At 40.7% G+C, this 16,928-nt stretch overlaps 1 protein-coding gene across 3 annotated transcripts in view; it reads right to left on the bottom strand.

The window, feature by feature from the left end:
• Positions 1–16,928, bottom strand: part of Dock8 (dedicator of cytokinesis 8) — a 181,205-nt gene that overhangs the window by 139,926 nt on the left and 24,351 nt on the right. For all 3 annotated transcript variants that reach the window (XM_048332994.1, XM_048333003.1, XM_048333012.1), the window contains one exon: positions 948–1,050. In XM_048332994.1, the coding sequence (XP_048188951.1) occupies positions 948–1,050 (103 nt within the window). Of the gene's footprint in view, positions 1–947; positions 1,051–16,928 lie in introns of those variants that run through there.

Genomic DNA, 16,928 nt, shown 5'->3' with positions numbered 1-16,928 from the left:
ACCTAACCTCTTCAAGATAACCACTAGACTGAACCAGAAAGTGCTGCTGGGCTCTGTGAGGTTGAGGAAGTGAACGTGGAGAGGGCTGGAACTCTTACAAAGGAAGTGACACACCCACTCCTGCACTGACAAACTGTCACTTAAGTCCCATTTGCCTCACCTGACACAAGACAGGATTTTAGTCTTCAAATCAGACAACACATAGAGGCACATTGAACTGCTGGTATGAATGTAAGCGGTCTGCACCTTTAAAGCAAGAGTGGTTTAAAAAAGGAAAGCTTGAACATATAGTATCCATTCCAATTGTGTGAAGCTCCAAGTAGGGTCAAATTATAAGCACAAAAGTAGATTGATGACTGCTTCCTGGGTTAGAGTTTAGGGATTCAGGATTAAGAGAGGACAGGGACTAGAAAGGGGAAAATATTCCACATCATGATTGAGTAAAGGTTGAGTTGCCCCAATTAAAAAATTATGCCCCTAAAAGTGGTATCAATTGCTCTAATTCATCAAATTATTACCCCTGAAATATATAACTTTTTAATGTAAATTATATTCCCAAGGAAATGATTTTATAAAACAATGTTCTCACACTTGAGTTTTTCAGACTTGGGGATGGAATTTCTCAAAAAAGGCAGGCTACAAATGGCAGTATCTTTCCAGGCTAATGCTCTCTCCCTAAATATGAACTATAATCTAGGAGTGACTGAGTGGCCTGGAAGCCTTAGTGCAGACCTGCTGTCCTAGAAGTCCTAGTTACACTCTATGCCCTGATCACAGAGGGACAGAAGCAGTATTATTTGATGTCAAAAGCAGGCACCGATGAGCTGGTGGGTGGAGAATGCTAGGTGGCTATAAGATCAGAGACTAGTCAGGAAATAAAGGCATGTGCATGGGGTGGGCATTTCTGCACTTGACCTTCCCACAGCAAATCTGCAACTCATACTTACTAGCTGAAGAGAGGGGAAGCCAGAAGTACTCATGCTCTGTCGATGGTACTGTCCAAAGTTTGGCGGTAGGGTAGACTGTTTCCTGATTTCTGCCGATGAATACCTGAAGTTAAAACAGAAAATTCTAAATGAAGTTACTCATTGTTTTTTTTTAAAATATTGTAGATGCAATCTTTGATATCATGTTAGAAAACTTTAGTCTGGGTAAAGAGCAGAACTTGCAAAAAAAAATTGCCCTCAGTGGCTTGACAACGGTTGCCCTTTTTGTCCAATAGTCATTTCTTTTGAAGAGTGTGTGGGAGCCAGGTTGCTGCCATCATGGCTCCTGCCCAATACAAGCAGGATGATGGCAGGAAAAAGAAAAAAAGAGTTGAGGCCCAGTAAAAGATCTAGGGCATTGGACTCCAGCCATTAAGAGAAGTGAGTTCTTCATAAGAATGCCTGGTCTCTCCTAGAAGCCTTTAAACCGTGAGTTGCTTTAGTTGTTCTCGTTGGATTTTGAGACAGTCTCAGCATGTAATCCAGGTGGCCTTGAGCTCCATTCTCCTGCCCCAGGCTCTCTCATACTGAAGATTACAGGAGTGCACCCCTATGCCCAGCCTGAGTTGCCATTTTGATCCAAGTGTTCTCATTTCAAAAAGCTGCATGCTTTGGGCCAGCTGGAGGGTGGTTTTTTCTATCTAGCTCCCTGCAGGGCCTTTAGAGGTCACCGGAGATTCTCCAGCATATATTTTTTCAAACTTCTCCTAGTAAGTTACCCTTGTACCATTCATATCGACATTGCTGTCTTCAGCCAACACCCCCTGGTAGCCAGGAACCACAGAGATGAGAGAAACTTTTCTCTATTGTATACTCGCAACATCCTACACTAGCTAGTGATAACCTGGCTTGTAGACACTAACCTGTTGGCCATTTGTTTGGTATTCAGAATGATATTTTCTCATCATATTAAGTTGACCATTATAGTGATTAGCTCACCAGAGTTCACAGAGGCATGAGACAAAGCAACAGTATCAAGACCACCATAAATACAATTAGAAACAGATGACAGAGGATCAAATGAGGCCACAGATTTAAATCATGCAATTTAGATTTAATACAAGCACATGCACAAATCTTAAATATAACATAATAATATTAAAATATAAATATGCAACTTGGTGTATTTTTCTGTGTTAATGGGTAGGGTATAAATATTAAGTACTTAAACTGGTGTGGATAGCTCAGCTCTGTAATCCTAGCTACTCAAGAGGCAGAGTTGTGAGGATCAAGGTACAAAGCCAAACTGGGCAGAAAAGTCTATGAGAGTCTTAGTGTCATTAACACCAAAAAGCTGGAAGTAGAGCTGTGGCCCTTGTGCATGAAAAAGTTAAGAGATAGATCTGAGTTCAAACTTCAGAACAGTCATGCAAGCACATACAACATACAAATAAACTACATAAATGATAGGGCTTCCAATGTGGTCTACTTGACTCTCAACTTGAGCAGTAAGTACTAGTGGTGGCCCTCACATTAGGACATGAAGTGAGAAGCAGTCAGATCTATAGGATAGTCTTCATTTAATTTTTAAGGAATATAAGAGAATATAGTAGGACTGGGAAGAAGTATTCCTTTTCTTCCCTTTCCTTTCCCTTACCTCACCTCACTTCTCCTCCCCTCCACTTCTTTTCCCTTCCTTCCTTTCTTCCTTCTGTCCATCTGTTCTTCCTTCCTTCCCTTTCCTTCTTTCTTTTGTACTGATCATGGGGTTTGAACTCAAGGCCTGTGAGTTGTCCTTAAGCTTTTTTGGTTAGTATTGTACCACTGGAGCCACATCTCCACTTCTGGCTTTTTAAGGTTAATTGGAGATAAGAGTGTTACAGATCTTTGCAAACACAATCCTCAGATCTCATACTCTGGAGTTGCTAGGATTCCAGGCGAGAGCCACCGGTGCCTGACAAGCCTGGGGGAAGTATTCCATTAGCCACTTGGGAAATGCAAATTAAACCATAATGACTCACCTCTGCACAACCACCAAGATGACTACAACAAAGCTATGGGCACTGTCAAGTGCTAGCAAAGATATAAAGAGGGGCTGGGAATATGGCCTAGTGGCAAGAGCGCTTGTCTCACATACATGAAGCCCTGGGTTCGATTCCCCAGAACCACATATATAGAAAATGGCCAGAAGTGGCACTGTGGCTCAAGTGGCAGAGTGCTAGCCTTGAGCAAAAAAGAAGCAGGGACAGTGCTCAGGCCCTGAGTCCAAGGTCCAGGACTGGCAAAAAAAAAAAAAAAAAGATATAAAGAAAGGGGGACACTTTCATTCATGTTGGTGGTAATATAAAGTGGTACAGTTATTTGAGAAAGAGATTCTGGCAGTTCCTCAGAAAGTTACCTTATATCCAATTCCTCTCTTAGGTGAATATTCAAGAGCAATAAAACCATAAAACACAAAAACTTTAACATGGATATTCATAGTAGCAGCATAATTCATAATAACTAAAAAATTCCATCAATGGATGGAGGCTTAAACAAAAAGGAGTGTATTGTACAATGGGCGATAATGAAAAGGAGGTGCTGAAATATACTACAGCCTGGGTGAACCTGAAAATATTGCCCAAGAATGTGCTCAAGGCTAGTGTTATACCATTTGAACCACAACTCTTACTTCTGGAAGATTGTTGGTTAATGGGAGATAAGAGTCTCATGAACTTTTTTGCCCAGGATGGCTTTGAACTGTGAGCCTCAGAATTCAGCCTCCTGAGAAGCTAGGATTACAGGTGTGAGCCACTGTAGAAGAGACAGAAAGGAAAGTAGTGGTTCCTAAGAGTTGGGGAGATTGAAGAGAAATAGAGTGAGTATGGACACAGAGTTTCTCTACAAAGTGATGAAAATCTTCTAAATTGGATTATGTTAGTAGATAAGCAACTCTTAAAACATATTAAAAACACCTAACTGTGAACAAGAAATGGGTACTTTGTTGTATGGTATTAAGTAGCTGTAGATATAAGTTGTGTGTGTGTGTGTGTGTGTGTGTGTGTGTGTATGTCTAAGAATCCTACAGAGACAAGGATGAATACAAGTAATTATCAAATTTTTAGGAATGGAGGAAACCCGATTTTTGTCTCTGGGCACTTAATAGACTGATTTTTAATCGCACATTGGATATTCATCAGTTTTGTTGTTGTTGTTAAGTCAGCTAAGACCACTGTAGAAAACAGAAGTCCTTTAGTGTGCAAATAAAAATGTAGGTCCTAGGCAGGCAAGAGTGGTTCAAGCCTGTAATCTTAGCTACTCTGCAGGCTGAGGTTTGAGGATTGCAGTTCAAAGCCAGCCCAGGCAAAAGTCTGTGAGACTTATCTCCAATTAACCTCTAAACAGCTAGTAGAGGAGATGTGGCTCAAATGGTAGAGTACCATCCTTGAGTGAAAAAGCTAAGAAACAGTGCCTACATCCTGAGTTTAAGCCTCAGTACCAGCAAAAAAGAAAGCAAGAAGAGAGAGAGAGAGAGAGAGAGAGAGAGAGAGAGAGAGAGAGAGAGAGATTGAGAGACTGAGATTGTAGGTCCTGTTTAGCACTGCAAGAATTCTAACACTGCCTTCACAGATTTGCTTGCTAACAAGATGACCTAAGTCAAGGAGGACAAAATAACCCAGAAAATGCCCCTATCTGACCTTCAAGATGACCTTTCCCAAAGGACTGACTTTATGCACATCTGCCCCTAGCTCCTCCCCCTAGACCTCCCAAATCACAGGTCTTAGTTTCATGGCTGAACCCTGTCTCTCCTAGGCCAGAGTGGTCTGTGTAAGGTGAAGACACTGTCCAAGAAAGGGGGCGCCATTGTGTGAGGGCTGATGATGCAGGAGGGCTGGTTCTCATTTCCATTTTCAAGAAAAAATCTGTGGCTCCCTGTCCAAACCCTAGTATCTTCCATTTATATCATGAGGTCAGGATGTTCTTACTTCCTAGTTCTTCTTACTGCTGTTTTGCTTTGTCTTTTTGAAACAGGGTTTCCCTCTGTAGCCCATGCTGGCCTCAAATGGGGCACAAAATCGACTCAAAGGAAGTCATGGGGTTTAACAAGGGGAATCAGTGTGGTGAGGAACCGTGAGGGGAACAACTTTGGTTTTCAATGGGTAATTGCAATGCGCACTAGGATTAAGACCCAGCAGAACTAACATAGAATAGAACTTGCTCAGTGCACACTCAGGATATCTGCAGCAAATTATCAGCTATTTAGGATTAAGACCCAGCAGAACTAACATAGAATAGAACTTGCTCAGTGCACACTCAGTATAGCTGCAGCAAATTATCAGCTACTTAGTAAAAATGCAGACTCCAGTACCTACCACCTAGCTGCTTCTAGATTAACCTCTCTTGAGTTGGGGTGTAAGTCAACAACTTCAGGCAATTTTTATGACTCCTTTCTCTCCCCACACACCAAAAAATGGTTGGCTCACCATTCATTCATCAAACACTGAAGGATACAAAACACCAGCCCTCAGCTGAGCATAGGGACTGAAAGGGAAGGAAGTGACAAGTTTCTGCTTTTAGAAAGCTTAGGACAATGAGCGGGAGGGTGGGAGGTGGAGGGATGTCTGGTTCATTATAATATGCTAAATAATACAAGTAAGTATGCCGTCCTGGGCAAGTAACTGGAGAGAGTGACTATGTCTGCCTGAGACTGCTTAGGAAGCTTCCGGATGAGGAAACTTGAACCTGATTTTTTGGGAAAACAAAAACAAAAACAAAAAAACAACAACAGTGAGAAGAGTCCTGAGGGAAAAGAAAACTGTGTCAAATAATGTGTATGTGTATGCGTGCGCGTGCACGCACACACACGCACACACACACACACACACACACGCTTGCTTGAACTTGGGGCCTGGGGGTTGTCTCTTAGCTTCTTTTGCTAATAGCTAGCAGTCTACCATTTGAACTACAGCTCCACTTCTGGCTTTTTGTTGGTTACTTGGAGATAGGAGTCTCATGGGATTTTTCTGCCCAGGCTAGCTTTGAATCATGATCCTCTAGATTTCAGCCTCCTGAGTAGCTAAGATTATAGGTGTGAGCCACTGGTGTCTGACAGTTCTGAACCACCCCCCCTCCTCTACCAATGACATCTAGATTGGTTTCCTTATTCCTATTTCGAACATTTTAACTGTCATCCTTCCCTGTTTCTTTGCACTGCATGTGTGTTTAGAAGAACAAATGGAAAGCTCAGGGACCCAGTCCCGAGGTTTGCCAATTGTTAGCCCTTTGAGTTCCAGGCTGGATCTTAGATTACGAATAACAAGAAGGGCCAGACTGGAGCTCCTGGATTTCTTTCCAGTCAGCATGAACTGCCTAAGACATGCAAGAATCTTCAAGTGGGGTGACCAGAGCCTCCTCCAGCAGGGGTGCTGGGAAATGGCACAATTGGCCGGGGCGGGGGGGAAGGACTTCTTTTTGGTCCCCCATCCCTCAAAGACAATTGTTTCACTCCTTGATGCCACATGCAGCAGCCAAAATGGTGGGAAGGATTTTAAAACAGATTAAAAACAACCTCAGCCATAAGTATTTAAATTAATTTGGAAGACACTTGAATATTTGAATTTCTCTTTAACTTGACATGTTTTAAACAACAGTAAAAGGGAGAGAGGTTTTAAAAAAGCAAACATAATTTACTCTTAAGTAACAAGCAACTAACTGTAAAACACTCAACAAAGACAGGGAGAGTAAGTTACAACACTAGTAATAAGTAATAATTATAGACACTGATGGCTGTGCCCACCTACAAATAGGGTACAATGACACCTCGCAAATAGGTATTGATATTCTCCAAGCAAACAGTGAAAGAATGTTACCCAAAGATCCTGAATTACAAGTACAGAGAAATGCAACATAAAACCATCAAGGTTTAAATTTTTTATAGGTAGAAAAGCTGGTTCTGTGGTTATCAAAGGGTTGGATCATAGTGCATGGCACAGATAAGGTCTGCAAACATAAAGCTTGCTCAAGAATTCCTGCAGTAAGCACATAAAAGTGAGCTTAGGCATCTCCAGAGCTGCCTTTTCAAATACTTCTAGTATGTCGTCGTTGTCGTCATCATCATCATGCCAGTACTGGGCTTAAACTCAGGGCTGGAACTCAAAATTTATGCTCACTTGGTTTGCTTCTCATAGTTGGCACTCTTTGCTTTCTCATGTCTGCCACCCTACCACTTGCGTCACACCTCCAGTTCAGCTTTCTGCTGGTTAATTAGAGATGGAGCCATTCAAACTTCTCTGCTGAGGCTGGTTTTGAGCTGTAATCCTCAGATCTCAGCCTCCTGAGATTAACTAGGATTGTAGATGAGTCACTGGCATCTGGTGACTTCCTGGTATACTTAAAACATTTTAAAAGCTACAAAATGAATTCTATAACAAACGAATGGATATACCAATGCACATATTTTGGGGGGTGGAGCTCAGCAAGAAAGTCTGGCATGCATTTTTCAGTTCTTCACTCTGGGGCTTCGTAATGGATTATTTGAGGTTTGATGTTTCTCATAGTTTCCATTTTTTTCTCATACACACATCCCATAAATGTACCATTTCTGTAAAGCTGACTCAACAGGTAGAAATAGGACTACAGACTCCTTCTTATTACCAGGCTGTGGAAATTCAGTTTCCTCCTCACAGAAGAGTTACAAATCCCTTTCACTTAGAAAATTCCTCTGGAAACAGAGCAGTGTTTATCATATGCCTTCAATGCCGGAGGGTTCCAGCGGCAAGCCTAGAGAAGAGCAACTCAATGCCATCAGTGTCTTCGTAAGATAGTTCTTCTCTCTGATTACCATGTTCCTGTATTTGGCTCCTCATAAAATATCAATTCCCTTCTGGCATAATTATCATGTCCTGATGAAGCAGCAGAGTCTTCTGAAAGGATACCCATAAATGTTGGTGCTTTGTTCAGAACTGTGCTAATAAAAAAAGTATGCTGAAAAGTATGCTAGGATATAAAGATGTAGATTTAACACATGTGAACTGAACTCCCAAAAGAGGAGGGACAAAACTGGAACAGAAATAACTTTTAAAAAAACGTTGTTGATAAAACACTAAAGATGATGACTGATAAAGTTCTAAAGAAAGAGAGAGAGAGAGAGAGAGAGAGAGAGAATCGATGTGGGAAATAAAGATAAATTACAGTGAAACCTAGAAACATTATAATAAAATTACTGAAAATCAAAGGAGAAAGCATTGAAAAACATTTAGAGAAAATATATTAATTTCAAAATGTAACAGATGACTTCTCAATTGAAAAGTGAGATCCAACAACCAATGCAAGAACATTTCCAAAGTGCTGGAAACACAAATCCAGCCACCCACATAGAATTTTCTACCTAGTGAAAATACCCTTTGTAAATAAAAGAGAAATATAAGCTGCCATGTAATAAATATGGAGAGAATTTATAATCAACAGAGCCATAATAAAAAGAAATAGTAAAGCTAGGCACTGGTAGCTCACACCTGTAATCCTAGCTACTCAGGAGGCTGAGATCTGAGGATTGAGGTTCAAAGCCAGCCACAGCAGAAAACTTCACGAGACTCTACTCTATCCAATTAATCATAGAAAAAGCTTGAAGCGGCACTGTGGATCAACTAGTAGAGTGCTAACCTTGAGCAAAAGGAGCTCAGAGGCAGACCCAGGCCCAGAGTTCAAGCCCCAGGATTGGCAAAAATAAATAAATAAATAAATAAATAAATAGTAAAGAGGACTTTTTGGACTAAAGACAAACAATCCCAGATAGAAAGGCAGCAATGGCGAAAGAAACAAATTCGCCAGGAAGTAAGCCTAAATAATAAAGACTGCACAATATAAATATAATGATAATAATGTATAGTTTGATATATATGTTTATTATACATGAATTTAGAATATATACAATATCACCAAAAGATAGGAGAGGTAAATGGATATCACATGTTGTAAAATCCTTGACTTGTTTGGTAATGGGTAAAATACTAATTAATATTATATTTCTGTCACCCATGCAATGATGAAAAATAAATTAAAAAATTAGATTCTTAGTTGATCAAATATATATTGTAATTTTTGTGGAAACAAGACGCAGGCTAAAACAATAAGGAAAATGGCAGCATTTTACATCTAAACCTAAATGTATCAGTGATTACATTAAATACAAACAGGTTAAACTCTTCAAAAGATCCTCAAATAAGATTTTTAAAATTGCATGCAACTTTACAACATAAATAATTCCTTTCTTTGGTGGTACTGAGGATTAAACTTGTCTCCTTCACATGTTATTTTCTGTTTCCAAATTTTTGTCAACACAAATAATGTTCAGAAAAGGGTACATATTTATATAATTTATACATCTATAAATGACAACCTGTAAAGAACTGGTGGGGCAAACGGCTCCCTATATTTGTCCTTATGGGGTTGTTTTTGTTTGGTTTTTGCTTTTAGGAATTAACACTCTAGCCATATAAGAGAATGTACAAAGTGGTCTTATCAATTTGAAAGAGTTGTTGAGGTAACTGGCTATCCTGCCTAGAGTTATCCATCTGTAACTATGCTGATTGAGAATCTGTTTTGCACATGTCTCCCCAGCAACCCACCACCTAGTTTACTCACGAGCTTTATGGGTTGCGACAGTGGTGAGGTCCTGAAATAAAGCCACATGGCCTGGCTGAAAACAACTCAACTAGCCTCTTGCTCCAGTCCAAAGCTCCTTTTTTAATGATTCACCTCTGAGGAAAACCCAGGTAACAAAAATCTTTCTATGAGCTTGTTACAGATCTGGAAAGCAGCTCCTGAACTACTAAAGCATTGTGGGATGAAATTCTACCAGATACATGAATGACATTTTGCCAGAGGCATGGAAGGTTAAAAAAAAAAAAAAGCCTACTTCTGACCATTAAGAAGAACTTCCCAGATATTAGGACCATGGAAGGTTAATATTATCTTCACATGACAAGAGAAAATTGTGTCACTCTTTACTGAGCACTTACTTTCTGCTGAACCACTGTCCCACAGCTAAGCACATCACTGAATCTTCACAACAGTGCTACAAATCAGCCATATCATCTCCATTCAACAAATACAAAACTGGAGATGTCTACATGCAAGAATTTAACACAAGATGGGTACCAGTGGCTCACACCTATAATCCTAACTACTCAGGAGGTCCAGAGTTAAGCACCACAATTCAAAGCCAGCCCAGGCAGGAAAGTCCATGAAACTCTTATCTCTAATTAATCACACACACACACACACACACAGAGAGAGAGAGAGAGAGAGAGAGAGAGAGAGAGAGAGAGAGAGACAGAGAGAGACAGAGAGAGACAGAGAGAGAGAGAGAGAGCTGGAAGCAAAGCTGTGGCTCAAGTAGTAGAGCACCAGCTTTAAGCTGAAAAGTCTCAGGGATAGTGCCTGGCCCTGAGTTCAAGGACAGGACAGGCCAAAAAAATTTAAAAAAAAGACTTCAACACAAGTCTAACTCCAAACCCCATTCTCCTAGTCACTAGCTTTTAAAATTTATTTAAATTTGAGCCTACTCTTTAAAAGCCTATGGGAGATAATGGTATTTGCAGTTAGCAAGATAGAATGATTTTCTGTTCTTTTGCCCAAAAGATGCAAAGCTTGCCATGATAGGGCAGTAGTTGCACACCACATTCCTATACATGGTTAATTTAGCACAAGAGCATTTTAACAGTCCCTTTGAGAGCTCCTTTTTGTCATTATCACTGTATTCCCAGTCTCTTAGAATTTGAGAATAAAGTTGTTCTTTCCTTATACTTCAAGCCTTCTGTCCACTTCTCAGACCACCTGGATTCATTCAAACCTGACAGACATGGTGGGGTGCCAGGGGTTATGAACTGCTCAGTTCTTCACTGCAATATGACTTACCTAACCAAGTTCCATGTCTGAGCATGGTCAGCTTCCCTCCATGTGTCTGCAACACACAGCAACAGTGCTAGTGGTTTTCAGAGGTGTTGGCAGGGCAGGGATTTGGGGACAGGCTTTAGCGGACTTAGTGAAGAAGGGTCTGTGAAGATCAAAAGAGTGCCCTAGCCCCAACTACTCAACCTGATGGCAGTTGTGAAGAACAAATGCCTTTTCCTCTAAGAGGAAGTGGGGCAGTTTTACATCCTTCCTTTTTTTTTTTTTTTTTTTTTACCAGTTTGCTTTGTTAAAGTGTGGGACTTACCGAGGTGATTGAGAAAGTTTCGGTTTACCCATGAACTGCCTACCTAACTCTAGGTAGGCAATTATATTTCAACCTTTTAAGTTGAAGAGCCAAAAATACTTGTTGGATCTGCATACACACTCTCACTTGTAACAGTTCTCAAAACAGCACCTAGGGTTAGCCCCAACATTTAACTCCAGTTAGACATGCAAACTATTGGGCCTTACTCCCCAAATCTATTGCTTCCTAAACTCTGGAGATAAGGGTCCAGAATCTATTCTACTACATCTGCCAGATGATGGAGCTGCAGTTGGAGAATCACTGGTTTACTGCCAGTAGACAATTCTAACTCAGCCACTTGTCCTTTCCCCATCCTCCCTCTGTGAGTTGGGCCTTGCATCCAAATATCTTTTCTCAGCCTGGCTAACAATCTAGGTTCTCAAGACAGCCATCTAATAATGCCTATATTCCCTCCTCCAGGAAATTACATATTTTATTTTATAAACAAAATAAGTCATATTTGCTTTAAAAGCAAATTGTATTTTATTTCACTAAACCATACTACTGTATGCAAAAAAGGTAAGGTTCCCCCAAAATAACTAACCTCCCATTTCCTCTTTCCCTAGTCCCAAATTATCTCTCTCTCTCTTCTCAAAATTTATTTTATCTTGGAGGATGGAAACAAACAAGCTGACCCCTCCCTAAATTTTTAAGTGATTAATGGTTAACTACTGTTTGCTTTAAGAACAAGCTCTGATGTGAGGGAGAGTCAGAGCCTAGGAAGGTAAATATTTTGAAAAAGAAGGGGGAGTTGCAGAATGAGGAAGATTCCTTGTTGGCAACAGTAGAAAGGAAAAAATATGAAAGAAACCCACACCTGGTGTTAATTTCAAAAAGCATATATTCGGGTACTTGGGAAGTATAGATTAGGATGACTGTGATTCAAGGCCAGCCTAGGCCAAAACGAATGAGACTTACCATCTCCATGAAAAAGCTGGGTGTGGCGGTACCCACCTCCCAGAGATACAGGGGAGGTGTAGGTAGGAGGATTGGAGTCCAATCCAGTCCAGGCAAAGAAAAGCAAGAATCTATCTAAAAACAATTAAAGCAAAAGAGGCAGGAAGTATGCCTCAAGTGGTAGAATGCTTGCAGAATAGCACAAGGCTCTAAATTCAAACTCTAGTACTATTACACAGAAAGGGAAGGAGGGGAAAGAAAGGAGGAGAGGGATGGGAAGGGGAGGAGAAGAGAGAGGGAGAGGGTGAGAGAATCTATTGAAGGTCCTGGAAACACTGAACTATCCTCATGAATCTCATATCCCAATGAGCACTGGTGTTGAAACTTCTGCCATTATTTTGTCTTAAGCATTGTCTCACCCAGCTGTCCTTACATTTCATGGTATTACATGACAGTGGGTTCTGGAGAAGGAGAAATCTTGGATCCCTTTATACTGGAGAAAGGGATGGCTGAAATGTAGGGAAACTGTTCAAAAATGAAAGGTACTCAGACACCACTCCAACTAACCAAGGTCATTCACAGACCCAAGGACATCATCCAGAAGCTCAGTTTGACATCTTGATGGATTCTAGGAAGTGTGCATATAACATGAAGCCACTTTCATCCTTAGAACAGCCCTCCCATGGGACAACTAATGTCCCCATTTTACAGAAGAAGGAGCTACAGTGGCAACACACTGGAGACTGGCTGGATCAGGTTCTGAAACAGAACCTGGTCTGGCTTAAGAAACTAAATATTCTCCTCCTGGGTTTTTGGCTGGGACAGATGTATTTTTTTTTTTTTTTTTTGGCCAGTCCTGGGGCTTGGACTCAGGGCCTGAGCACTGTCCCTGGCTTCTTCCCGCTCAAGGCTAGCACTCTGCCACTTGAGCCACAGCGCTACTTCTGGCCGTTTTCTGTATATGTGGTGCTGGGGAATCGAACCTAGGGCCTCGTGTATCCGAGGCAGGCACTCTTGCCACTAGGCTATATCCCCAGCCCGGGACAGATGTATTTTATACTCACCCGTTTTCCAAGAGCAAGGCCCAGTCTTTGCCAATGGTTTCCATGAAGCCTCCATGTCTATCATTTCTGCAAATATTCATTCTTTCTGGTCTCAAAAAAAAAAAGCCTCATTCTTGTCTTCTACCACCTGCCACAAAACTCTTTTAATGCTGTGTCCTTAACAAAGTGTCTCAGTAGAAAAACAAGTTCTTTTACTAGTCCCTTATTTACATGTTGGTCATGCTAGTGTAAAATACACAGAAGTAAAAGCCCTTTGATTGTTTAATGAGAATACATTCTGTGCACTAGACATCTATGCCAGATGCCAGTTGCGAAGGTATTTGTTTTGGTAAAGTTGTGAAGCCTGATTTATGGGCCAAGAAGTTATTTTAAGTCAAGAATCCTGGTACAAACACCAACTCTCCAAATGTTTTCAGAAAGAGGCAGTATATTTTCTCTATGTGCAAAACTATAGTAATAACATTTATTTTATAAAATCATAGAGAAGTTTATACTAATGGATATAAATTATTATTGTGTATGTGTATGCACACATGTGTGTTGTCGTAAGGTTTGAATTCAGGACCTGGGAACTATCCCTGAGCATTTTTTGTTCAAGACTAGAGCTCTACCACCTGAACCACAGCTCCACTTCTGGCTTTTTGGTAGTTTATTGGAGGTAAGAATATCCTGCTTGGGCTGGCTTTGAACCATGATCCTCAGATCTCAACTTCCTCAGTAGCTAAGATTATAGGCACGATGAGCTAGTCAGCATTTGGTTTATAAATCATTCTTAGTACTGAAAAATAAGTGATTTTAGGGCATGAATGCCAAAGTTACATGAACTTTGCTCAATTTCTTAGCTTATGCTGTCATTTTATCACTTGAATTATGCCTCCAGCTGGAATTTTGCTGATTAATTAAAGAAAGTTTTGAAGACTTATCTGTGCAGGCTGGCTTTGAAACTCAATCCTCCAGGTCTCAGCTTCCTGAGCAACTAGGATGATAGATGTGAGCTACTGGTGCCCAGCTGAACTTTATGAATAGAATATAAAGAAATTTATTCCCTTCTGCAATGATTTAGTCCCTACTAAATCCAAAACAGGCCAAAGAGTTTCAGAATCATAAGGATGATCTGAAAATATTCTATATAGAGTCCTGAAACAAGATGCATATAATTGAGAACGGAGATGCAATCTTTCATATACTGAGGTTGCTGCATTAAAAAAAGTTTTAATGCAAAATCTTCTGATACTCAAGCTAAGTTTATCAACAAAGCTAACTTTAGTAGACTTCTAACACTGCCTTGAAGCCTGTCTTGGAAGAATTTTCCTTCCTGCGATGATCCTGAAACTTCAGCGTCAGTAAGAGTCAGCTAAACCATGAAGATTTTGGGCCTCACATCCAGACATTGTGATTCAGGATCTGAGCACAGCCAGACATGAATTGAAACCACCCTGGAGGTCCAGGTGTAGCCCAGCACACTGGGAGAATAAGCACAAGTTGCCTGTGAACTCAAAGCCAGTGACAAACCTCTCTATAACCATTACACGAACCTTGATGATCAACAGGGAAGGAAGGAGGAGGACAACTGGAGTCAATATGGTTCTGTCTATAACCTCCCAGTTCTCTCAGCAGAGAAATGGTTGCCATATTATGCAGCAAGGTCAAGTTCCCAGGATGGCCTAAGCAAATGTTTTCTCCCTTGCTTCTATGTAAACAAGTTATTCAAGGCACTTAAGGTTAGAAAAGTTAAGAATGAGGAAAGATGTAGAGGGGAATAAGGAAGAAAAGGGTTTTCTTTTTGCAGGGAAAATAAAGGACAGGTAATATTATACACTCAAATGGGATGAACTGGACTAGAAATGGTGGCTAATTACAGGCTTTGCTTCAGAAAACATATACTCAGCTCAACCAGACACATGGGCCAGTAATCAAATTGTTAACAGTGAGAATTATTTCTTTTCTGACCTCGCAATCTCTGAAGAATCACGAGAGTTAGAAGGAATGGTCTTTTTAAGGAAATCTTGATTTTGTTTTTTGTTGTCTGTGATGGTACTGGGTCTAGAGCTCAGTGCCTCATGCTCTTACTTGGCTTTCTTGCTAGCAGATGGCACTCTACTCTTGGGCTATGCCTTCAACCCAGCTTTTTTACTAGTCAATTAGAAATGAAATCTCAGACTTTTCTACCTGGGTTGGACTTCAACCCTGCAGGTCTCAGCCTCCTGAATAGCAAGGATCACATGTATGAGCCACCAACACTCAGAATTTTTCAGAGATCTTAATTCCTAACAAACTGTAGCACATACTTATATCTCTTGATGAGATCTTTTTTGCTCAATTTCTCATCATTAGAAGGCACACTAAGGATCTACAACTTTAGGGCGGCGTATTGTACATCCTGTCTCAGTACTCAGTAGATTGAGGCAGAAGGAACTCAAGTTCAAGGTCACCCTGAGCCACATAGTAAAATTACCCCACATCTCAAAAAAATTATTTATAAGTATGTAAGAGTTTACATCTTCACTGTTCTTCCTGTGATATCCAAGGAAGCTGGAAATGATCCCAGTTTGGCCAGTCTCTTTAATTAACATAATGTTTTAGATCCTCTTAAGACTAAGCTTCTCATTCTAGAGCCTTACTGGCTATCTGTTTACAAGAAAAAGCAGCACATACTACAGAGATAAGGATGGCCTGTAGCAGGTTAAACACTGTAGGTGGTAAAACAGTGCTCAAGAAAGCCAACTGTAGCCTTTGTCCTTGAAAAAGATGCTTCAAGTAGGAAGAATGGACAGAAATCTATGAGTTATATCTGGAAAAGTTAAGAAAAGCCTAATTAGCACCAGGTATGGCAGCACAAGCCTGCAATCAGGAACAGGAGGCAGAGGTGGAGGCATGGGGATTGTATGTTCCAAGCTAACGTTGAGAGACAAAGTGAGTCTCTGTTTCAAAAAACCAAGGGCTGAGGATATAGCTCAATAACAGAATGCTTGGCTAGCATGAAAAAGGCCTAGCACCACAATAAATAAATGGATTAATTACTTACTCTCTGACCTGCTTTAATTTGCTGCACTTATAACTGCTCTAAAGCATACGGGAAGTGTTAATGATTAGTCACACAAAAAGAATACACAAAGTAAACCCTATTACAGTGTCAAGTCACTATACCAGATTCATCTACAGCCACCTAACCATACACGAGGATCCAGAGGGAAAGTAGCTCAGGCGGTACTGAGGGACCCAGAAACTGCAGAAGAAAATAGGCGCAAGGAAACCTATGGTAACATCAAGGGTCCAGTCTTTGAAAAGGGGTGAAGAATTCAAAAGGACAAAAATCAGGATTTCCTCTTAATGCTAGCTTCATAGGAGGCTGAGATCTGCCAATATTTCAAACGTCAGCCCAGACAGAAAAGCCAGAAGTAGAGGTGTGACTCACTGCCAGCCTTTACTGAAACAAACAAAAAAAAACAACTATAAGGGGCTGGGAATATGGCCTAGTGGCAAGAGTACTTGCCTCATATACATGAGGCCCTGGGTTCGAGTCCTTAACACCACATATACAGAAAATGGCCAGAAGTGGCGCTGTGGCTCAAGTGGCAGACTGCTAGCCTTGAGCAAAAAAGAAGCCAGGGACAGTGCTCAGGCCCTGAGTTCACGGCCTAGGACTGGCCAAAAAAAAAACACCAAAAAACAAAAAACAAAATACAAAAACTATAAGGAGAGTACCCAGGTCCTGAGTTCAAGCCCCAGTAGCAGCGTGCTCACATGTATGCATGTGTGCACATGCACACAGAAATATTGGCTCCTAATAAAGTTAATAATAAA

The sequence above is a fragment of the Perognathus longimembris genome, chromosome 1, assembly GCF_023159225.1.
Source record: "Perognathus longimembris pacificus isolate PPM17 chromosome 1, ASM2315922v1, whole genome shotgun sequence".
NCBI classification, from domain to species: domain Eukaryota; kingdom Metazoa; phylum Chordata; class Mammalia; order Rodentia; family Heteromyidae; genus Perognathus; species Perognathus longimembris.
Note: the sequence above shows the minus strand (reverse complement) of the source record. Positions and strands in the feature narration are given on the sequence as shown.